This window comes from Engystomops pustulosus, chromosome 1, assembly GCF_040894005.1.
Source record: "Engystomops pustulosus chromosome 1, aEngPut4.maternal, whole genome shotgun sequence".
In the NCBI taxonomy this organism is placed as follows: domain Eukaryota; kingdom Metazoa; phylum Chordata; class Amphibia; order Anura; family Leptodactylidae; genus Engystomops; species Engystomops pustulosus.
The window spans coordinates 66,499,100-66,524,820 of record NC_092411.1 but is presented as its reverse complement, the minus strand read 5'-3'; the positions used below and the strand labels follow the sequence as shown (position 1 = coordinate 66,524,820).

At 41.2% G+C, this 25,721-nt stretch overlaps 1 protein-coding gene across 5 annotated transcripts in view; it reads left to right on the top strand.

Moving 5' to 3' along the window:
* RPH3A (rabphilin 3A) overlaps positions 1 to 25,721 on the top strand; it is a 181,801-nt gene that overhangs the window by 131,646 nt on the left and 24,434 nt on the right. For all 5 annotated transcript variants that reach the window (XM_072142713.1, XM_072142722.1, XM_072142704.1 and 2 more), the window contains 7 exons: positions 13,273 to 13,353; positions 13,749 to 13,814; positions 14,046 to 14,276; positions 15,915 to 15,994; positions 18,461 to 18,535; positions 19,607 to 19,716; positions 24,541 to 24,667. In XM_072142713.1, coding sequence (XP_071998814.1) covers positions 13,273 to 13,353; positions 13,749 to 13,814; positions 14,046 to 14,276; positions 15,915 to 15,994; positions 18,461 to 18,535; positions 19,607 to 19,716; positions 24,541 to 24,667 — 770 coding nt within the window. The remainder of the gene's footprint in view (positions 1 to 13,272; positions 13,354 to 13,748; positions 13,815 to 14,045; positions 14,277 to 15,914; positions 15,995 to 18,460; positions 18,536 to 19,606; positions 19,717 to 24,540; positions 24,668 to 25,721) is intronic.

Genomic DNA, 25,721 nt, shown 5'->3' with positions numbered 1-25,721 from the left:
TTCTAGCCAAGTATCAAAGGAAGCACAGTACTATGCCAGATGAGATGACACTGAGTTATTGCCTAATAGAAATCCAACCCCTACTGAATTTTGCCACTTCAGCCTTTGCTATGGATATGTGCGCCACTAAGCGCAGAACACAGCGGTCGCAAGTCCCACTACAAATTGCTCAGAATTGGCAAGTACATGCACTGCAGAAACTACAGTCACCAGCAGATCAACCAGAAATCAAATATATAGAACGCTACTGTAGGCTTCAAGAAGCTGTTTGTATTCTCCTATGGCTATTTTCTAGCCAAGTATCAAAGGAAGCACAGTACTATGCCAGATGAGATGACACTGAGTTATTGCCTAATAGAAATCCAACCCCTACTGAATTTTCCCACTTCGGTCTTTGCTATGGATATGTGTGCCACTAAGAGCTAAACACAACGGTAGCAAGTCCCCCTGCTAATTCCTCACAAAATGGTAAAAGATGCAAATTAAAATAAAAAAAGTAGAACGTTATTGTAGCCCTAAGAAGGGCTGTTGGGTTCTTTGAGAATCACTCCTGCCTAACAGTAAGCTAATAGAACACCCTAACGCTTTCCCTGAGCAGCAGCAGCTCTCTCCCTAGCGGCATCCAGAGACAGAATGATCCGAGCAGCGCGGCCAGCGGCTAGTCTATCCCAGGGTCACCTGATCTGGCCAGCCAACCACTGCTATCGACGTGTAAGGGTACCACGTCATGCTGGGTGGAGTGCAGAGTCTCCTGGCTTGTGATTGGCTCTGTTTCTGGCTGCCAAAAAGCAAAACGGCGGGAGCTGCCATTTTCTCGAGCGGGCGAAGTATTCGTCCGAGTAACGAGCAGTTTCGAGTACCCTAATGCTCGACCGAGCATCAAGCTCGGACGAGCATGTTCGCTCATCTCTAATTATGAGTAATTCTAGTATGAAATCTCTCTGACAAATTGCAATATAAATGGTTTAGCTTTTGTATTTGGCAGACATGGAGGGTAATGTCTAGTATCAAAGCAGACCAGATACAGCTTTCTCGACCCTCACTAACCTTCATGTCCTATTCATACAAAAACACCCAGATGGCCAGGGGTGAACCTAGCCTCTTTGCTACCTGAGGCGCTCTGCCCCAGTCACATCCCACTATAAATAATCAATTGGGATACCCATGGTTCCCAAAAACGGAGGTCCATTGTACCATTGTACATGATCTCTGCTGCTCTATTCATATACACTCACCGGCCACTTTATTAGGTACACCATGCTAGTAACGGGTTGGACCCCCTTTTGCCTTCAGAACTGCCTCAATTCTTCATGGCATAGATTCAACAAGGTGCTGGAAGCATTCCTCAGAGATTTTGGTCCATATTGAAATGATGGCATCACACAGTTGCCACAGATTTGTCGGCTGCACATCCATGATGCGAATCTCCCGTTCCACCACATCCCAAAGATGCTCTATTGGATTGAGATCTGGTGACTGTGGAGGCCATTTGAGTACAGTGAACTCATTGTCATGTTCAAGAAACCAGTCTGAGATGATTCCAGCTTTATGACATCATAATGTCCCAGAAAAAGAAGATGTGCCATAATAACCCAACGGTAAATTAGAAATAATCTTTATTAGTTACAAAAAAGACCAGACACACAATATAAAATCACTTAAAAAGTGTACTAAGACACTCGAAACTCGGTGTGGTGAATGAAGTAAAGTCACCAACACTCAACCTCTGATTGCACAGATAGAAACAGTGTGAGCTCAAGAAAGGTTCTCACATGTTAAACCAGTAAACAGTATATATGCAGTTAGTACATATCACAGACAATGCAACATAAATCAAAGTAACCAGGATAGAGTGGATACTGTAAAAGTACAAACATCAAAAATCAGAAAACAATCATGGCTACTGAATCTGAGCTCACAACACAGCAAATCAGGGTATAGGCATTACCACCCCACGCGTTCCGTCACTCAAGGTGACTTCATCAGGGGAATGAGGCCCAGAGTTCACATGGCGTCCATTTATGTGTGTATTGACGGGTCCCCCCACCTACCAGAGCGGCGATCCTCACCTGTGCATAATAGTAATCAGAGCGGCGGTAGTGCCGGGGCGGCGCTTGTGGATAACTGAGGCTGGAAGTGCGCGTGCGCACAAATCAAGCCGCGATAGGTTATTGTGGCGCATATGCGCCAAATCTGTCGCACAAAGTATTTACTGCTCATGCGCCCAATTTTAGTTGCGCCCAGGTACCTGCTGGGTAGTAGCTTAGTGCATTGTGTGCAGGGCTAAGAAGAAACGCCGCAAGACGAAATGATCAGTGCCCCATGATTGATCAAAAAGAGATCAAAAGGGATCAAATTGTGAAATATATTAAAATAATGCCTTGCCAATTAAAAAAATACACAAAATCAGAGTGAATAATTATAAAGTATCCGTGAATTAACGGCGCCTTACATAGCTTCCAAAGTGCCAAGACGTAATGGCATGAAAAATAAGTGCAACAAAAAGATAGGAAGATATATGAAACGCATTTTATTGGAACCCATAGCATGCATGAAACATGTATCCCCAGATAGGTATAGATGGAGATGAAATGTTCGACGATCACAATAATATACCCAAGCGGCATAAAAAGAGGGTATAACGAACCCTAGATATAAGACGCAGCTTACAGTATCCACAAGGGATGCCAGAAATTGCCCCTATTGTAATCTAGTAGGTAAGGTTTTTAAGGGGAGGGGGGGGACCCTCCCACACAAATACAGGTGCCAAAAAATTCCTTTATATGGAAACATATCTGGTCGAAGGGTAAATATCAAAAGCAGGTGCTAAATATTGGTATAACATATAATCAATAAATGTATAAATCACTTGGTATATCAAAGACAGTTTGGTCTAACAAAGTGTCAGTCAGTCCCCATTTGAGATGGAAACAGGCTGGCCACCGGACAACAATAAAAACACAATTTAAACATTGGAAAGAGGTCCGTGTATAGACTTCGCAGGTAAGTATCAGGGTTGCGAGATAGATTTTTTTGATGATTGTTGTTAGTTTGTTTCTCAACATGATCATGAAGAAATCCGAGGATAGCGAATGGAAATTTGTTAGGGTGACCTGGTGAAAACAAAAAAAGTGCTTATCATAGTAGACAAACTAAGTGTGTTAGAAAGATGTGAGCCCCCACATACCAAAACGTGATTAAGGGTATATCTAAATACCTAACTATAGGGGGATGAATGATCCCTGAGCGTGTCAAAATAAAAAGAGTGGAGGGATGTGACCAACAAAAGAGGGGGGAAAAAAAAAAAGAGGGTGGGGGGGGGGGGGAAAGAAGAGGAAGGAAAAAAGGGGGGGGGGGGAGGAAAGGAAAGGAATAAGAAAGAAGTGAAGGTTAAAACAGGTGAACAAAGACTTGCAAAATAAACGTAGATACCGTGATTTATAATATTTACCAGGCTTTTAATGACGAAACAATCAGAGTGCAAATGGTCCTCATTTTTGCTTGTAAAAGCCTGTAAATAAAAGATCCTCGTTAATACCCTTGGGTGCCAAAGTACCAAGCTTGTAAATCCACCAAGCTTCCTTGCGTAGAAGCTCAAGTGTGATGTTGCCACCCCGTATCGATGGGCGGATCATGTCGAGAGCAATAACTCTGAGACCACGTGTCCTACCTGCATGATGTAAACGGAAGTGCATGGCAACAGTGGATAGGGTCTTGCCTTGTGAGAAACTGGATTCAGCGTGGATAATAGTAGACAGATGTTGCTGGACCCTCCTCCTGAGCTGCTGGGTCGTTTGGCCCACATAAATCTTCTCACAGGGGCAAATTAATGCATAGATTACGTTTCTTGATTTACAGTTAATGTAGGAATGTAGAAAGATGGTATCATAGCCAGGGACGGTCAGGTGGTTCTTGGAGACCTGCATAAGGGGACAGATGGAACATTCACCACATGGGAAAGAACCCTTTAGCCTCAACCCAGTTCCGATTGGAGTGGTAGGTCGTTTGAAGTGGCTGCGAGTTAGTCTGTCCTTTAGGTTTTGTGCCCTCCTCGCTATTAGCCTTGGCTTGTTGGTCACAACCTGTTTTAATTTTGGTTCAGCCAGCAGGATGTTCCAATGTTTTTGCAAGATATTATAGAGATCCGACCATTGGTTATTAAACGTTGTGACTATACCTGGTTTGTGTTCACTTTGGCGACCTCGAGGTGAGAATAAATCTTCCCTGTTAGATTTCAGTGCCCGGGTATAGGCTCGAGAAAGAGGTTTCCTAGGGTAGCCCCTCTGTCGAAAGCGTTGGGTTAGTTCCATGGCATTATTCCGAAAATCTTCATCTTTGGTGCAATTCCTCCTTAATCGCACAAATTGTCCGATCGGGATCCCGGTTTTGAGATGTCCCGGATGGAAACTATTGTAGTGCAATAAGCTGTTGGTAGCTGTCTCTTTCCGATACAGGTTAGTTGATAATGCGCCGTTCTCCACCGAAACCATCAGATCCAGAAAACTTGCAGAAGTCTGTGAAAAATGAGAGGTTAATACAATGTTCCATGGATTCTGATTGAGCGATTGGATGAACTCCTGGCATGAAGCAAGGGGGCCATCCCATATCAGAAGGACGTCATCAATGAACCGAAACCAGCCCACCACACAACGTAAAAAATCGGCCCTTGGGTACACGTGCGCACCCTCCCACCAACCCAAAAAGAGGTTGGCGTAGGAGGGTGCGCAACGTGCACCCATCGCCGTACCTGAGATCTGCCTGTAGAATGTCCCATCAAAGATAAAATAATTGTGCTTTAGTACATACCCCAGGAGGTCCAAAAGAAAAGAGTCGTGCCGTCTATCACCAGTAGTCTTGCGATCAAGTTGATATGCAATAGCCCCCAGGCCATCCTCATGTGCTATGCTGGTATAGAGTGCTTCCACGTCAAGTGTGACGATCCATGCACCTTCCGGTATCTGTAGGTTTCTGGTTTTCTGGATCAGATCTGATGAGTCGCGAATGTAGGACCTCAATTCAAATACCAGGGGCTGTAGAAAAAAATCCAGATACATGCATGATTTTTCGCCCAGTCCACCAATCCCTGAAACGATGGGTCTGCCTGGAGGATTAGACAGGGATTTGTGGACTTTGGGCAACATGTAAAAAGTAGGGACCACCGGATCCTTTACACAGAGGAAATTATGTTCCTTTTTTGAGATTATACCATGATGGAAAGCCGCATCCAAAAGATTGTTCAATTTTCTCAAAAATATTTCAGTGGGATCTGAAGGAAGGGGGGTGTAATAGGTTCTGTTACAAAGTTGGCGTTTGGCCTCAGCAAGATATAGTTCGGTGGGCCATAAGACCACGTTCCCCCCTTTGTCAGCCTCCTTGATCAAGAATTTCGGATTTGAGGCCAGTTGGTGTATCGCCTGTCGTTCTACTCGACTCATATTTTCTCCACTGATTCTATTGGGCGGTAAACGTTCAATCTCGTTGCAAACACTCTGATAGAACATTTGTATAGCTGGGACCAAGCCAAGATTAGGGGTAATCTGAGAGGGAATCCGTAGGGTACAAGGTCGCCTACCTGATAGATCAGTCTGTTCGTTCTCTCTCAGAAGGTCCAAAAGGTCACGAAAAGTTTGTTGATCCTCTAACGGTACTGAGTCCATCAGGGAAGGCTGTTGATAAAACGTGCTAAATGCCAATCTCCATCCAAGGACCCGGCTTTATGACATGGCGCATTATCCTGCTGAAAGTAGCCATCAGATGTTGGGTACATTGTGGTCATAAAGGGATGGACATGGTCAGCAACAATACTCAGGTATGCTGTGGCATTGCAACGATGCTCAATTGGTACCAAGGGTCCCAAAGACTGCAAAGAAAATATTCCCCACACCATGACACCACCACCACCAGCCTGAACCGTTGATACAAGGCAGGATGGATCCATGCTTTCATGTTGTTGACGCCAAATTCTGACCCTACCATCCAAATGTCGCAGCAGAAATCGAGACTCATCAGACCAGGCAACGTTTTTCCAATCTTCTACTGTCCAATTTTGATGAGCTTGTGCAAATTGTAGCCTCAGTTTCCTGTTCTTAGCTGGAAGGAGTGGCACCCGGTGTGTTCTTCTGCTGCTGTAGCCCATCTGCCTCAAAGTTCTTCTGCCTACCTTGGTTGTAACGGGTGGGGATTTGAGTCACTGTTGCCTTTCTATCAGCTCGAACCAGTCTGCCCATTCTCCTCTGACCTCTGGCATCAACAAGGCATTTCCGCCCACAGAACTGCCATTTACTGGATGTTTTTTCTTTTTTGGACCATTCTCTGTAAACCCTAGAGATGGTTGTGTGTGAAAATCCCAGTAGATCAGCAGTTTCTGATATACTCAGACCAGCCCTTCTGGCACCAACAACCATGCCACGTTCAAAGGCACTCAAATCACCTCTCTTCCCCATACTGATGCTCGGTTTGAACTGCAGGAGATTGTCTTGACCATGTCTACATGCCTAAATGCACTGAGTTGCCGCCATGTGATTGGCTGATTAGAAATTAAGTTTTAACGAGCAGTTGGACAGGTGTACCTAATAAAGTGGCCGGTGAGTGTATATGGCGCTGAGGGAGATGGTTCTCTTTCTTCATCCGTGATAGACAGACAGTGAATGGAGCAGCAGCACACATGCCCGTCATGCAGCTCCATTCTTTTGGGATGCAGAAGATTGCCCCTTTAATACCAGAGGTCTATTCTGTTTTTACCTCTTAGCCTTCCAAAGGCAAAAACTTTTTTTTTTCCCTTTTCCAGAGCTGTATGAGGCTTGTTATTTGCAGGGCAGGTTGTGCTCTCTAATGGCACAAAATATTTTAGGCCATGTCCTCCTCTTCATTAAGTGAACCCTCTTTGTGCCGACCCTTCATTTAATGCACTTGCTTATATTATCTCCCTCATGCCTCCTCAGGTACTCCTCATACAGTGGGGATTTCCTCATGTCCCCATTAATTCTGTGATCCCCCTTATGCCCCCCCCCCCCTAATGTTCTCCTCTCCTTATGTTCTCCTTCCACCTCATTCAATTACCCCCTCTTTGTGTCTCCATCTTCACCTCAGTCAGCAGCCCTCTTATCTTCTGCACACTGATGCCTGTACGCTGCTTTTTCCGCAGGTCTTGTGATCATGACATCATCACATGTTTAGCAGGGAAATGCAGTGTATTCACTGCATCAGGCGCCGCCCAAGGCCATTTTCTTGAGTCGCCTTATGGGTGGTGCTGCCACCACCATGCTTCACTGCAGAGATGGTATTAGACAATTGATGAAAAGTGCAGAGTTTCTTCCAAAAGTATTAGAAATCAGCAGCACTTCAATGTAAAGGTAATGATACAGAGGGTGCTCGCAGTATGTTAATCCAGGCTTGTGGAATCTGAGCAAGTCATGTGCAGAAAGAGAACCACAGCCCTTCATCAAAGAGCAATGCTTTGACTATATGCCCTTTCCTGTGACATCACTTTGTCTTCCATTTGCATATTACAAAAAATGGCCAAAAATTTCACATGATAAATGTGTCCAACAAGGGTAAAATATCTAAGAGTGAAAATGTCATAATGTAACAATAATATTCTAAAAGTCAATTGTGATCATACAGCATGTTCCATTAAAGGGGCTGTCCATTTTCAGCATATAATTGATATGGTTATTGTAAGGAAAAGTTATGCCATTTTCCAATATACTTTTGTTATGCAATTCTTCTTTATTTTCTAGATTTCTGCTTGCTGTCCTTATATAGAAAGCTACTTTGTTTACTTCCTGTATGAATATGTTCAAGGCCATGTGAATCTGTCCATGGTCATGTGATGAACATGTAGATGCACGAGCTGTTATTATCACCATCTCTGATTACTTTCTATGATAATAACGGCTCATGTACCTGCGTGTCCATCACAAGACCATGGACAGATTTATATCAGGAACAGTGGAAGTAAACGCTTCATATAGAACCACAGCAAACGGAGATCTAGAAAACTGTAAGGAATTGAGAATGAATGTATATTGGAAAATTATATAACTTTTCGTTACACAAACAATATCAATTATCAAAATGTGGTGTCATCTATGTCTAACTGCACATATCTGATGTTGCTTTAAAAGCTACTACAGATTGCAGCTTTGGAAAAACTGTAAACCTAAACTTGTGTTACTAGGTATCAGGGGTGAACCTACCATGAGGCAGGTTGAGATTCCTACCTTGGGCAGCGTCCCCTGCTGGTTAACAGGGAGCGGAATTTTCAGAAGTGGCATATGCCGACTCAGGCTGCCTGGGATTACAGGTCTGCAGGGTTGGATCTTCAAGAGAGAGAGACCTCCACCACCCTGCCCTGCTCCTCCCATATCCCTCCTAGTATTCACAGTCGTTCAGTGCTGGTATCACAAGAGGGAGATATCTTTGTCGGAGAGGGTAGGTGAAGAATCCCTGTGGCCCTGGCCTATCTCCACTCTCTGCTTGCAAGCATGTGTGTAGATGCTGCATTGCAAAGGTTGCCTAGTTGTCCCAGGTGTTCATTCCAAAACGCAATTAAAAAATGCATCCAAAATGCTATATGTAAAAGCACCCTCAGGATATTGACAGCAGCAAACACTGGCTGTTGCTGATGTTCCAGATGTTTTACCAGTGATGTCAGTGTTCTTATATGGACAATGACAGCACTAACCCCCCTGAGCGTACGCCACTCAGCAGGAGGGTAAGACATAGCGTGCTGTATACTGATCAGATGGAGCTAAAAAGGAGGTTCTGTTTTCCAGTATAAGGCCCGTAACACACTAGGGGGTGCGATGAGTCCAACTCGCATCACACTAACAGCGTTTGCTGGGACGTCCAAAACCAGAACTGTTCCGGTAGCAAGGGTTCAGGATGTACGTTCCAGGCAGCACACATTTTGAGTGTGATGTGAATTGGACTCATCACACTCACAAGTGTGTAGGGGGCCCAAGCCTATGGATACACTCAACATATATGGGGGGAGCTTTATTAGTGCATACACTGAGGGTGTGTTCACACATGACATTTTTTGGATGCATTTTTTACATTTGTTTACCATTTGCATGGCTGGTATAAAAAAAAACTTATTATCTTTAACTTATCTTCATTGGTGGAAGTATATACAGCTGTGAAAATGGTTACACAACTGCATACACTTCCAGCAATAAAGAAAAACCGGAGAAGAGAAAAGTACTATATATATATATTTTTTTTTTTTTCTGCAAACTTCCATCAGTACTGGCAGTTCTTTCCTTCTCACGGTTTGGTTTATATTCTATTTCTAAGCTGTGAGACTTTATATAGGCAGGGATAGGTTTTTCAATTACCTGATTTAGGTGCCATGCATACTAACGTGTGCCCACCCGGCCGTAGCCAGATGGACACACGTCGGGCTCGTTGGTGAGGAGGAGAAGTGAGTGCTGCTCACCCCTCCACTCTCCATAGAGAATAGTGGCGAACAGCGATTCTTACGGGCAAAGATAGAGAACGCTCTATCTTTTTTGCAGCCACGGCAACGTATGGTGAGCACACATTGTGCTCACCTTACCAAGCCTGGGCGCCATATTGCAGTTACAGGCGGGTATCGGCTGTGATATACAGCCAACACCTGCTGGCTATGGAGAGAGCTCAGCCCATGAGCTCTCACCATACACACCCTGCAGGACCAGGATGTAATAGTACGTCCTGGGGCACGAAGGGGTTAAAAGACATTACAAAATTTTATTCCAGCCATATATATAACGTGTTCTATATACACAGAAGAGCTGTTTACAGTCACATCTCGTTCTTGATAATCTCTACACACTAGCTCCATAAAATAATGATTGATAAGACCCTGCACACATCTTTGTTTCCTCTTTTGTCTAGCAGAAAAGGCTTCTGTATACAATTTCCATTAGCGAGAGCTCAGGATTTTATAGTTTTCCCTGAGGTATTATTTGAGACGAAAAAATGGGAAGGCTTCCTCAACATGTGCTTATTATTTCAGAAACCTGCAATGTTCCCTCAAAGCTAAAGTCCATTATAGTGATGAGAGCTGATGAATGACATTCTCTGCAGGATGGACAATCGGAGGTTGTGTAGGTTAATTGCTATACCCGCAGCCAATTTTTACAGATGAAGGAAAAGCTTATGGGGAAGAAAACATCAAGGAGATAATTTGGTAGTTTTAGAATGTCTCCTACTTTTAAAAATATAAAAAAATATTTATAGTAAAAGTGATCATCAATCTTTTATGCTACTAACAACCAAGTCCAAAAAAGGCATCATCTTGTAAAATTGGTATTTATTTAAGGGAAACCTTTATCAGGAATATCATTTTGAGCTGATGATAGTTTCCACTAGTCTCAGCGATGATGAGTTTAAAATGCCTTTGTCAGAATTCTAAATGGTCTCAGTACTTTATAAAGGTATATTAGACGTTACCTGCCAGCAAGCCAGCCAGCACTGTCTAGTATGTTGGGAAAATTGTAGAAGTACCGTGGTAGCCAGGAAAAATAACACATCTGATGTAAATACTTTTGTGTAAAAAAATGAAGCACTGAGAGACTAGTGAGTCACAGGTGGCGGGGTAGGGCAGGGCAGCCTCACCAGCCCAAGTCCCCATCTCCTCAATTCTGCTGAGGTCACAACCTGTAACTTGCTGGACGGTGCTGGAAGGGAACTCAGGTAATGTCTGATATACTTTTATATAATTGAAATAAAGAAAATTCTTAAAGGACATCTACCACCTGGATGACTGATTGTAAACCAAGCACACTGACATACTGGTGTGTGTCCCATGTGGCAGGATCTGCTCTTTTAGCTCCTTATGCCCTTGTTTTTAAGAAAGAAAAGCTTTAAATCTATGCAAATTAGCCTGAGCTATGTGTTAATAAAACCTGGAGCCCCCCCAGGCTCATTTGTATTGTTTTAAAACCTTTTTTAAAGACAAGGGCATACGGAGCTAAAAGAAGAGTAGATCCAGCCAGAGGGGGCACACACCTGTATGTCAGTGTGCTTGGTTTGCAATCCTTCATCCTGGTGGTAGATGACCTTAGTTTATCCCGTGCACATGCTGGAGAAAATCTTCTTTTGTATATGTTTCTTTGGAGTGGTAAGCTGGACTTTCTGTTTGTTTTTGTAATTAAATTTTATATCTGATTTAAAAGAAGGCGGGTAGTGCAGGTGCTGACATCTATATGTGTCACTACAGTTTCTATCCAGTTCCTGTAATCAACAAGGGGAAGATATGGTCTCCAGCTGTCAGAAACAGCTGGAAACATTGCAGCGAAGACAGAAGCAGTTTATTAACTCTTCTATCTTCTCGATACCATCTAGAGATTAATCAGAGCTAAGTGCTAAATGGATTTAAAAAAAATTGTAAAATCACAGATTTATAAATGGCCAGGTGTCAGAAAAATGTGGAAAATACTTTTTTTGGTAACCTTCCAAATAAAAACATTGAATACTATAAAAATATCATAGGGGAAATTTATTGAGTCCCAGTGCAGAGCTTCATGGTAACCCCGGACTCCGTCACTCTGGATATACAAAGAAGCCTCTTGTAAGTGGTGTAAGGGGGAAATTATGCTCCAGGAATTGACACAAAAGCTTTGCCCCAGGAATTGTAACTTGGCCGCCCCCCTATGTCCTCAAAAGTGCAAAAAGTGTTCACTAAGGCCTTTCAGACCTGTTCAGTAAAGAGTTAATATACTAAATATATTGTATACAATTGTATTCGAGATTAAAAACTAAAACGAAACATGAAATTCTTTATTACATTATTTAATGACCTGCCTGGAGCTCACAGCATAATCATCTAAAAATAGTTTTTTTGTTGTTTATTGCTTTTCACATCTTTTAAACATTGAAATGATCTTAATGACAATTTCCCTGTAGTGCGGCCACACAGGACGAGGCCTCGCTGACAAAAATAGAAATATCTAATTCCCATTATCAGATTAGCTCAATTCACGACACTAGATAAAGTGCATCCACTCAATTCCTTAAGTCTTTATTGCAACGCTATCAAGGCCGTAGTATTAGACGATTTATATGCAGATTTTATCATAACTTTGAACGGAATATATACTAAAATGCAGTAAGATTCTTCAATGTAATACATAGGGGCTCATTTACTAAGGGTCCATGGACAGCATTTTCGTTGCACACGATCGGATTTTGGTGCATCGGTGACGGTTTTCACACGACACAAATCGGGGGGCGGGTAGTCGGACAATCCGACGGATACAGACAACGCGTGGGATTTAACAACGCAAATTGTGTAGCAAGACAACGCACTCAGATACACTGGGAAGAAGAAGGTGAACTCCGGTGGACCTCAGCGGGGAAGTGACAGATGCAGGATCTAGGGCGCACAATGTTGGTGAATCGGGATAATACACACAGTGATGTTACAGCACATGGATAATACACACAGTGTTGTCATAGTACAGTGATGTCACGATACAGAAGTAATGCACGCAGGGATAACATGCGTGCATTACCGTAAGGGAATAATAAACAGTGCTGTCAATGTACAGAAATAATGTACATATTTATGTTAGAGTACATGAATTAGACATACAGTGATGTCAGAGCACAGGAATAATAAAGGATGATGTCACTGAGTTAAGATAATAATGATGTAATCAAAAAGATATTACAAACAAAAATGTCTCAGTACAATGATAATCTATAAAGTAATATGGTATGAACAGCAACACAGGAATAATGTTCACCATGATACATTTATGAATGATGTAAGAATTATAGGATGGAGGGAAAATAATGCATGCCATCACTAACTACTCCCCATGTCTGAGTTGATATATAAATATGTTTTGGTTTCTTGAGACCATATACTGTGATATTCTTCATGAATGTATAGTTCTAGAGTCTTCTAATGAAAAACAATTCAACATACTGACAGTTCCTGGAAACTGCTTTAGTGTTCAGTATTATTTGCTCTATCAGGGTAACATCCAGGTTGTTTACTATGGTGTCCAGTGTATTGTTAATTTTATGTACAATGCAATGTTCAAATCGGAAACCCAGAAAAAGAGGTCAACCTGCAGTATTTTGCACAGCATGGGCTGGGGGGTGGGGGTTTGTACATAGGTCTAAATAATAAACTCCACAGCCACCTCCCTTTAAGGAACAGTAGGCAGATAAAGCAAGTATACCTCTGTATTTTACAAGCCCATAATATAGAACATATTTGTGGACCCATTGTAACTCGCTATGCCTCAAGTTTGATTTTCTTTGTGTGAATAGGTGCCAGACGTACCAATCCAGGACCAAATGCAAGACCTCCTCCTGCAAATCAAAATCCCAGTGGACAGTCGGCCCAGCAAGGTACAACATTAAAGGCTTCCCTTTTTATCTTGTATATGGTATTTTGTGAAATTGTGCTGTTAAAAAGAAATGATTGAGGAAACAATTAGAAGCTAAGATTAGTTTTGGCCAGACACAGTGCCACGGGGGCCAAGACTTTGTCTTATGCATACTGTATTTAAGTAAATGGGGCCCATGAATTGAAAATTGACAATATGGAGCAGAACTTTTAGAGGTGCCTGCATCCTTTGAGGTTGCGCTTAGAGTCTGACTGATCTGGCAAGCTCTGTGCAGCGCTGGGTAATCTGTGTGTGCTATAGAAATAAAGGAATTATTATTATTATTACTGTACTGTATTTTCTACATGGGTAAAATATGGCTAATTAATTTCCATGTGACACTTGTATATTCTTCAGCTCCTCCTGCCAGTAGCAGATCAGCACCAAGGCCAACTCCCTCCAGCAGATTTCCAGAAGGGCAAGGTATTGATTCAGTTCTCAGGAAATGATGAGAAGCTTATAATATAATAATCATGACACTGAAAATAAGTCATTATTTAATATCTGTGTCTGAGGCTTGATACATAAGGAGCTGATAGAATGTTACTAAAAATAACTATCGGGTGTTTCCTTGTCTATTTAGGGATTGACAATTGTCTCACATGTGTATCATCTAGTGAACATGATAATAGAGGTAATATACTCTTTCCATAGGTGCTCCTCCTGCTTCTCAGCCTACTGAACAAAGTTACCCATCCGCAGGAACTCGGGAAGACAAACCCAGTGGTTTTACAGCACAAGGTGTTAGAGAGGACAGACCTCTTCGCCAAACCTTATCATATTCTGCTGCCGTACCATCAACGGTCACAGCGGCTCCCGCTCGGCAGTCACAACCCCAGGAAGAAGAGGAGGAAGAAGCTAACAGCTATGATTCTGATGAAGCAAGTGAGTCTATAGGAAGACTGTATTGTAGTACAGTTACTGTAGAAAACGGAATGTTAGTTAGTGGTGGTTGCCATCCAAAGTGAAGTGCAACTCGAAAATTGTTTTTCTTAGGGTCAGTTGGTTAGAAAGCTTAAAATATGGTGCCACTGAAAATTTAACACAGGAAACTGGGTCAGGATATGGTAATAATCATAAAAGGTGAGCTCTTTTGGACAGCTTTTACTCTCCTTCAATTCAAGACTTCAATTCAGTACAGGCGGATGTGGTTTTTAAAAACATGAAAAACGCAGAGCATACTGTGATTCTGTTATGACAAGGATCCCATAATGGTTTTTCATACTGCGTGATGTAATGTTTTGAAGGGAGTGTGTCACCAAAAAATGAGGAATGTTGTGCAAGTTTTTATGTTAACAGTTACATACACTAAGACTTATATGCCTTTAAACATTTGGGGATGGTCCATATAATGTCATGTCTGTGGAAGCTTCTAAAAGGTTTATTGGCAACATCTGAGTTAATTAGAGACACCTCTATGGATGCATTTGAAGGCACACCTGAAACACACTGCTTCTTTGTGTAACATCATGGGAAAGTCTAAAAAAAACCCTTGGGTGCAAATTCCCGAAAACTTGAAGGTGCCTTGTTCATCTGTACAAACAATTATGCATAAGGACTCATTCACATGGCCGTTCATGGAGACATACATGCGGCCGCATATACGTCCCCATAGACAGCAATGGGGGCCCGGCGGCAGTACGGTGCCACACATGTGTGGCACCGATTCGCGCCGCACACCGCAAAAAAATAGAGCATGCTTGCCGGGCATACCGCGTGTGAATGAACCCTAAGTTAAAACAAGATAGGAATGTCCAGCCAGTCATTCTGCTCATGTCCCAAAGATGAATGTGCATTGGTCCAAGATGTGTTAATCAACTCAAGAACAAATGTGAGGCCTCTCCATACACCCCTTCACAAACAGCCGAGGTGTAGTTATGTTGACAGGTCGTGAAATGTTACAATTTTACCACAAAGATACATATAATTGTATATGTAGAAATGAACTCTATTGCAAATGACCTGCACCCCACTAAGCAGCAGATAGCTTTTTGTATAACCATGAAAGTGCCAACAATAAACCCCCCTTGTACAATTTTCAGAGCATTTCTTGATTCATGTATATTTTGTGCTGGGAAGAACAGACAATTCCCAGAGAGATGAACAATAAGTCATAATGACCAGCGGTTCCATTCTATGTTAGATAAATAAAGGAGGAAACATATGGTATGCACCGCTTTTTCAATACAGAGCAGCATAATCCGTGTTTGTAGAGAAGTACTTAGTGGTTTTTAGAGCTACGTTAAGAATGAGATGCTTCATTGATTTTGTTCCTCTTCCTGAGAACAGGTGCTGAAGATGACAAACTATTTGTGTTAATGGGCCGTAAAGAATTTGGCTCATTTTCCACTCATTCACAAAGAGCTTTGTAGTATTTGAGAACAAAGGAAAAGTAGATTTCCGAAATCTGTTTACATCTGTGTTGCCTAACGCATATATCATCTTCCTGGTCAACTTTTTCTTTTCTTTGTGGATTTGAAATGCATAAAATAAGAAAATATTTCTCTGTCTATGTTTATATAGCTACATTGGGGTCTTTGGAATTCAGTCTTTTATACGACCAAGCTAACAACTCTCTCCAGTGTACCATCATAAAAGCTAAGGTAAGTGCTCATTGAATGCCAGATTAAACGGCTGTCCAGGACATTTATAAACGTGGTAGTTCTGACCCCAACCATTGTCTGCTGAGTGACAAAAAATACATCGGCCAATGCAAACTCTTAACTTAATAAGATAAAAAAAACATTAGTTAGGTCTCATGCAGCGTTTACGTACTATTTTTAATAAAGAAGATATTAAATATGTTATTATCCATCCCCACAGGAAACATTGAGTGAACTGTCCCCAAATCCAAGGTGACTCATTTTACAGAGAGACTAATTACATAAGACTCAATAAATTACAAGATATAGATCCTCTTATAATTATACAGAGAGATACACCTACATAGTCTTCCTGCATTGACGTATGGAGCTAATACTGCTAGAGATGTATAATCACAAAGCAGCTACAAGGAATCCTGTGAACTGTGGAGGCAAAAAAATGATCTACAGTGTTTTGTCATAGGTTTGGGCACAGCTCCTGTGACATTGCTGAGAGATACACTTATTGGGCTGGGTGTTGAGGGAACCTGTCTTTTTCAGTATTGCAGCTAGTCATAGGTTTACATAGCAGTCAGATGAGTTCCCAAGTCCACGAAGAGCAGTGTGCAGGTTTGGGAAGTCATTTGGCCAGGTAGAGGGGAAGATTAGGAGGGAGTGACAATGGGAGGGCAGAGTTGTATATGCCCCGTGACCCACTCTGCACTCTCGCTATGTTCCAGTTTACGGTCACAAACTGTTTTTCTCAGGGAATCCGCAGCACAGATTTTTTTAGCCAGAAAAAGAGTTTAGTTAAAAGGTGTCTATGGGAACCTGTCACTAGGTGCAAGAGTGAAAATGCTGGTAGCAGGTTCCCTTTAAGGACATCTCTCCATTAAGTATATGTATCTCCTATGCACATGTATATGTATCACCCATGTCACCCATGTAATTGGAGAAGGTTGTTACTTGCTTTGAGAGGAAATCTTAGAGTGGATGTTAAAATTAATCACACCACAGCTCCATTCACATTAGGCACTCAGGGAACTAATAGAGACCAGTTTCCAAATCACTTGCATGTAGATAACTTAACCACAAGCCCGGTGATCTAGTTTAAGTGATTAAATTGTATTCTTTAATACAATACCAGTACCATGGTTCCAGCTGCTGTAGAGCCCAAGATATAGGCTTCTAAAATGATTGACCACCTCCAGCCTCTGAGATTGACTCATCTCTGGTAAAAGATCACAGTTTTCTGCTCACATTCATATTAATTTGGAGGAGACTTTTTTCAATTTTTCATCAGTAAATGGTTGTATTTTCACATAAAAGTAAGGTTTTATGGTCCATTACTCGGTATCCTTAATTATGACCTATCATCAGCATTTGACTCAGAATAGTTCCCAGTAACCACCACTATGCATTGGAGAGCGCACACGCTTTTGATTCCCATTTACAATATATGTTATGGCACTCTGAGGATAGATCATAAGGTTGAAAATAAGTGATTGATGATAAAACCACTTAAAGAGGACTAATCTGTTTAGATATATATCAGTATCAAAAATAATGGTAATTCCCAATTTTCAATTTATTTATATATCTCCAGGAGGAAAAAAATGAATATAGGCATAATGTATAGGTCTAAGAAATAAGTAGAGCCTATTCAGTGGGTCACTTTAAAGACACTGGCCAGTATGTGTTCTATTACAGTGTATATGATAGGCTTCGCCTTGAATAGGCTCTATTGTTATGACTGATATGTCTATGCATTGTATCCCAAATCTCTTTCAATTCCCTTTAGTATTGTCTGTGTGTTCTGTATCTACTTGGACCTCAGTTTCTCTGTATACAATCCGTGTGATATGTCATTAATACCAATGTTCTTGTCAGGTTATATTTTTAGTACCGTGTGTTTTCTTAATTAAAATAGAGGTTTTAATTAGGCTTTAATTTCACACTAGCAACACCCTGTATTCTGACCACCCACCAGTGACACAATGCTGTACTGCTATGTATGATTAGAAGTGCCAGCTGTGGTGACAATTGATTCTAGTCACTTTTATGTCATGTGTACTGCTCACTACTTGTAGGAGAAGTCACAAAAGTAATGTACAGTTTAGAAAGCAAAGAAAAGTAAAGAGGAAACATATATTATTGACTTTCCCATGGATCTATTGCAGAAAGGTAATGCTGACTGACATACTGGCACTGAGATAAACCAAGAAAAAGTTACCAAATTTAACTCTTTAATCCTTTCCTTTGTTATCCCCTTCCTATAAATGATTTGTTCTATGAGAGTTTAATATGTTAATATTACATTGTCATAGACCGTGACCCTTTATTTCAGCTGATTAACTCTACTTCCCTTTCTACTCTTACGCTGGAAAGGGAAACTTATTTAAGTCATATATTTGTTGTCAGCCATCATACCTATGGTTTTATTCACATACACAGTTGTAATGTTTGTTTATCCTGCTTTAATTACAGGGACTAAAACCCATGGATTCAAATGGTTTAGCTGACCCATATGTGAAGCTTCATCTCCTGCCTGGTGCCAGTAAGGTAATATAATAAGGCTAAAGAAAAAAAAATGCTTACTTTGTCATCATCTGAGAATAATCTTATATTGTTTTTCCTTTCTGGTCTGGCCTTAGAGTTGATTTCCATGTATTATTATTAGAGATGAACAATCATCTATGATTAGCTAAAGCTGAGCTGAATGTTTGATTTGCATTGGAATCAAAGTGCTCCAAACTGATGTTGGTCACATTGTCCTGGAAATTGGTATATAATCAACTTTTTAAGTTAAAAATTCCTACAAATTTCTACAAAATTTTTATTAGGGTTTTTTGTTAAACCCAACACTAACCCAAATGGGATGTTCCGGGGTGATCTAAAATGATGACTAACATGACTGTTTTCAAAGATTCATCCAATGTTTCAGTAGTCATGTTTCAGTCTTATGTCAAACCTTCTTCAGACAAATTTAAATTGCTGTACATTCATGATAAATAATGGTCGGAGGCAGTGATGTCACCCCTGTTACCCCTCCCCTCTCCTCCCCCTGCTCATGTCTGTGTGTAATGTATAGTAAAGCATGGCTTGTGTGTTTGCTGCATCTGCTGACATGCTGCATCCTCCTAATATACAGAGACACAGACATCAGCTACACATGAATCTGACATGTTCTGCTGTAACATGGCTGCCTGGAGCTGTTGTATCTCTCCTATACACACACAGGCTGCAGGGGGCGTGGCCAAGAGCACCAGGAAGCACATCATTATACAGCCTCACATCATTATACAGGCTGTCAGTCATGCACTGGGGGTGTGGCTGTGCCTCCCACTCATGAATAAGGTGGACAGCTTGAATATGCTAATGCTTCATTGGACATTTCACAGGTCATTTGCATACAGCTTTAGGACCTCATTGCTTAGGTTTACAGGCATGTAGAGGGACAATGAAGGGATACAGGCAATGCTCTCTAATGGCAGTTTATGAAAATATATTTAGTTTAGGGGGGTTATTTTGCATGACGGGTTCTCTTTAAAACTGTACCATAAACTTATCAGTATAAAAACATTGCAGAGTCTAAATATGTAAAATAACTAAAAACATTATCCTTACTTTTAGGCAAATAAACTACGCACTAAAACGCTCAGAAACACTCGTAATCCCGCCTGGAATGAGACTCTGGTATATCATGGAATCACAGATGAAGAATTGCAAAGAAAGACATTAAGGCAAGTTCTCTCATATGGTTCATATAGTACATTCAGTACAAGGTTCCTAAGCTCAGCATTAATCCTCATTAAGATAGAAGGGCTAGCAAGATATTGATTATATTGGTAAAAGGGTCAACACTCCTCATTCCAATTAGTGAGGACTTTGTGAACAATTAGAGATTTATGAAGATGCCTGACAAAAAAACTAATAGGTTCCATTTTTTTCTTATTTAAAATCACAGTACTGCAAAAATAGTTATATATCCTCACTGGGAGTTATTTGATATTTTTATGAAATATACCCATTTTTCTGCAAGAATCAGACAATTTCTGTTTTGCTATGATCAACCATTGTGTAGGCACAGTTCACCCTTGGAGAGACGGAAATCCTCCTATCCCTTGATTGCTTCATACTCACTGAAAGTCCTGGGGTAAAATGTATTTTTGGGGTTCATTGTACCACTCCATATTATACCTTTTTCACAAATTTCTGAAACCGAAGACACGTGGAGGATAACGTGGTCTCTTTCTTTATATTCTACTTGAAGTCATGTATGTTTACCCAGGGTGTTCGAGATGCTGGCTGTATGAAAAGCAGCCCTCCTTATGGTTAAAATAGGAGGTAGAGTGCCCACCGTGGCCTAGGTCCCACTAAGGATTCACCTGCTACCCTGAAAGACATTCAGTCACCATGGAAATATAGTGTAATCTTCAGGTAGCATGTTATAGAGCAGGAGGAAAAAAATTCAGTAGTTTAATCTATATTTAAATCTCTGCTCTTTTTTTGATCAGGAGCTGACTGCTATTTCTGTATGCACCGAAATAGAGCAGGGTCTGTCTATGATAAACCATTAAGGCCCACTAAAGGGCTTTAGTAGTTGGGCCCAGTTAATAGGACCACATCCATGACTTCTCTACATCGAAAGAACAGAGATTTAAATGTATGAGAATTATTAGAGAAGATATGCAGCCCTGTGAAGATGTTTATATAATCTATGAATATAAAAAAATATAACAAATTTATCGGACATTATATTGAGAGATAAAAAATACTCATAGAAGTCAGCAGTGTCCAGCAACTTCTTCCTCCCTCACTGTTACAACAGCTGTCTCTAGTAGACAGTGTCATACTACAGGAATGGCTGTGTGGATGAGGCTGTTGGATACAGTGCTGCCAGGAAGAACAGCAAGGGCTGTCGGGAAATACAACAAGGATTGCCGGGAAATACAGCAAGGACTGCCAGGAAAAACAGCCAGGAAGAACAGCAAGGACTGCCAGGTAGAACAACAAGGACTGCTGGGAAATACAACAAGCACTGCCGGGAAGAACAGAAAAGACTGCCGGGAAATACAAGGACTGCCAGGAAATACAGGAAGGACTGCAGGGAAATACAGCAAGGGCTGCCAGGACAGACAGCCAGGAAGAGAAGCACGAACTGCCGGGAAGAACAGCAAGGACTGCCAGGAAGAACAACAAGGACTGCCAGGAAATACAACAAGCACTGCCGGGAAGAACAGAAAGGACTGCCGGGAAATACAACAAGGACTGCCAGGAAGAACAGCAAGGACTGCCGGGAAGAACAGCAAGGACTGCCGGGAAGAACAGCAAGGACTGCCGGGAAGAACAGCCAGGATTGCCGGGAAGAACAGCCAGGACTGCCGGGAAGAACAGCCAGGACTGCCGGGAAGAACAGCCAGGACTGCGGGGAAGAACAGCCAGGACTGCGGGGAAGAACAGCCAGGACTGCGGGGAAGTACAGCCAGGACTGCGGGGAAGTACAGCCAGGACTGCGGGGAAGTACAGCCAGGACTGCCGGGAAATACAGCAAGGACTGCCGGGAAATCTGGGAAAGACAGCAAGGACTGCTGGGAAAAACAAGAGTTCCATAGATGGCCCTGGGCTACTAGGCATGCCCTTTGTTTTTTCTCAGAAGCAGTAAGTGTGTAGAAACAGAAGAGTTAGGAAAAAGATCTGATGCTGGGTGACACCTATGGCAGTTGAGTGATCTATTTCCATTGACCTTATGCCACCGCCTCATAGGACCCCGGGCTGCCTTTGATGTAATCTGATTGCTGCTGAGGAGTGATGATGGGTGCTCCCTGTAGACACCTGCCTAGACACTGTCATCCATGTTTGACTGTAGTGTATAAGGGGTTAAATACCCAGAATTGGACGTGGGACGTGACACCCCACTTAGACAAAACTCTCCGACAATTCAGAATAAATGTAAACTCTGAAATAAATACACCATAAATAGAAAAATGGTGGTCCCAATGCCAGAAAAATGCTGTAACTCCCATAATACATCTCCCCCACTACCTATAAAGCAGACATTTTAATGATGACAGGCTGGCTTTTTCAATTAAAATGAATTATTCATGACAATCAGTATGATCACTATTCTATAGATTTCTTATTAAAGGGGTTGACCCGTCTGGTGCTTTCTTTCTAAAACTTAAATTTCATCTCCTAGGAGTGCTCACTGAATTTTAGTCCCGTAAAGCTGCGGGCAGCTGGAGATTTATCCTACAGCGGCCACTACTGGATGTATGTAACATTACAGGGGACACAAACTTTCTGCAAAGCTACAGAAGTTCCTCAGCGTAACTGTAGAGATCACAAGTTCACTTAGGGAACCACTCTTTCAATGGGTACAAATTTAAACACAATGGTCTGAACCGAGCAAACAACAAATTAAATGGCAAAATCAAACCTTTTTGTGATAGAAAATGAGTAGTTATATTTTTAATGGCATTAATTTAAATTTTGCACTTATTTAATTTAAATTAATATTTGTAGATAGGAGGAAAACAACAGTACTTCTACCATGGTTTTTTTGAGCATTTAGTCTGCAGTACCAATTTTCCATCACATTTGGCTTGTTTTTGCATTGTGCTATAATTTTGGTGTACTGTACATGACTTTAATTTAAAATTTACTTTTATCCTTAAAGGGGCTGGCCACTTTACCTCATGTTTTTTTCGTGTGTATAAATGGGGGGAGCGGGATATTACCATATTTTTCGGACTATAAGGCACACAAAAAATCATTTGATTCTTTTAAGAAATCAAAGATGCGCCTTATAGTCTAGTGCGCCTTGTATATGAACCGTACTTACAGACAACAGCTGCCTTGAACTGTGCACAGGTCTGCCACCTGCTGGTCATTCATCCTTATAATAAGGTGCGCCTTATATTCCATTGCAGCTTATATATGAACCTAGATGTTTTACCAGGCATTTATTGATGGTGCACCGTATAATCCGGTGCGCCTTATAGTCCGAAAAATATGGTAGTTAATTTACCAATATTCATCTATTAAAAGTTTTGCTCTCCTTTCTTGATATGTAACGTGATGCCTCCTGTCTTTCTCCAAATCGGCAGAAATAAAATGGGAGCAGATGGAGGAGGGTCATGTGATCTCTAACTGGTGATTCTTCATGGACAGTTAGAGATCACATGACCCTCAGTCTGGAGCCATTTAAGGACAGGAATGTCTGGCTGATGAGGTAAAAAGACAGGACTCCTCACTGTACATATCAAGAAAGCGGAGAAGAACTTTTAATAAACTTTATTGGTAAATTACCTAATATCCTTCCCCAACAATTACAAAAAACATGAGGTACAGTGGCCAATCCCTTCAAGCCTGAAAAAGGTAAGATCTTTTGACATCAATCAGGACTTGAACTGTCGATCTTCTAATTGCTCGTGTATAAAGTGCAGTGCTTTCATATCATGCTTTTATCATCTGTTAGTGCTTCAATCAGATTATTAAAAGATAATAATTTGCTTTGTCAAAGGGAACCTGTCATCAGGAGGGTCATTTACATGCCTCCTGCATGTTGATTTAATAAATGCCTTTGCCATGCATCTTAAGAATTCCAGTGTTTTTAATTATTTCTTTAATTCAGTGTGTGTTGAGTCACCAGGGGGAGGTTCAGTTCAAATGTGGCAGGGAGCCAAGTAATGTTAAAGAAACAATTAAAAAGCAGTGTAATTATTGAGATGCCTAAGAAATCAACATAGCAGAGGCAATTGGAACCTGCCATTAGCTGATAATGACTTTCTTGCTGACAAGTTCCCTTAAAAGGGAACCTTTGACCAGGAGACCCATTTTTAGCACTCCCCAGGGCATAGTACATACACTGCCAAAGTGTTTTTGTATTAAAAATAGGTTTTACAGAAAAAAAGATATGTTATATTGTACTTTTCATTAGCATCTGCTGTGTGACTAGGCAGTTGCCTTTTGGGAGGAGCTGGAAAGGAGCGGTCCCCCCCCCCCCCACCGTTGGGGGACAGCTTCTCCATGTGACCTTTTCAAATATATGAAAACACCCATCATTGGGCTTAGCGACTCCCCCTGCTCCTCTACAGCCAATCCCAAGTGAGGCGAGTTATTCATATATTTAAAAAGGTCACATGTTTCCCAAGGGTGGGGGGGACTGCCCCTTTCCTGCTCCTCCCAAAAGGCAACTGCCTAGTCACACAGCAGATGATTATGAAAGGTACAATATAACATATCTTTTTTTCTATTTTTTATACAAAAACACTTTAGCAGTGTATGTACTATGCTCTGTGGGGACTGGGGAGTGCTAAAAATGGGTCTCCTGGTGACAGGTTCCCTTTAAGGCCCTGCACTCATGACAACGTATTAGCACCTCACAAAAGCATTTTTGGGCTGTCAAAGGGAGCCAATGCCTCTGCACTTAGTTGTTATGGTCAATTTTACAGTTTAAATGTCTTGGTGTGTTTTAGGGCAGAATTTAACATAGGATTTAAATACCACGTGAGCTCTTCTCTTCATTCAAAATTTATTATGTTTTGCTAATTTTACACTTTTAGAATTTCCGTTTGTGACGAGGATAAATTTGGTCACAATGAATTTATTGGCGAGACAAGATTTTCATTGAAGAAGCTAAAACCAAATGTGAAGAAGAATTTTAATGTTTGCCTGGAGCGAGTTATTCCGGTATGTTTTATTTATTATATGTTTACTGATCTTTTTGACCTCTATGCATAATATTATAGGACATTTTGCAGGGCAGTATTCTTTTCAGTATTTTTCTCCGATAATTACAAGCCAAAATCCAAAGTGTTTCTTAAGCACAGTTGTATCTTTTCTGAATGCTGCCATGTAACACCAGCCTAAAGCCAGGTTCACATGCAAGTTTAGGTTGGATTTTAAGGTGGTCGTCCAGCTCAAAATACAATTAAAAAAATGCCTTCTGGTTTCAGATTCCATTACTGACACCAAGGCATGGAGAAGGAGTCAGTTTCTGCTTCCAAATTAAGTGAATGGAAGGCAGATTGTCTTCTTGTATCCAATGCAATGAGGGTTATCTGTGTGTTATCTATCAGCATGTCATTAAACTCTTGTGAAAAACATCTTTCTCTGCCTCCAATTTGGGAATACAATTTCTGCAAAAAATGTGCTAGAAAAAAACCCATGAAATATAAAAAATGTATGACTCGCTGTCCCCAGCACTTCCTATTCCTTGTGGAAGTCACAGCTATATCTGCACAGGATTCTGTAACACATGCAGGTTCCATTCGATAGGGTATATTTTTTGCTGTGTATGAGTGTGTATAATGAGGCCATGAACATAAGGCCTCTCCTGACAGTTTGATTAACGTGGCTGCACAAGTAAGTCACGGTAAACTCGAAAAACAACTGCAGAAATCTATATAATGGATACAGTGTACTTTTAATATCCTATTCTAGAATGAAATTCTATACATCATGTTGTCAGTAGTTCTACATTTAGTCTGCTAAATGTCATTCCAAGCAATATGGTCTCATCTCCTAGACCTCATTGGTTGAATTCATTCACAGCATCCAGGTTCAGCCTGCTCCCCTGCACATCTTAAAATTAGCTTTCTATGGGTTACTATGTGTACATATATACATTTGTATTTTTTTAAATCGATAAGCTATGTAAATATAGGTGGTCCCCTACTTAAGAACACTCGACTTACATACGACCCCTAGTTACAAACGGACCTCTGGATATTGGTAATTTACT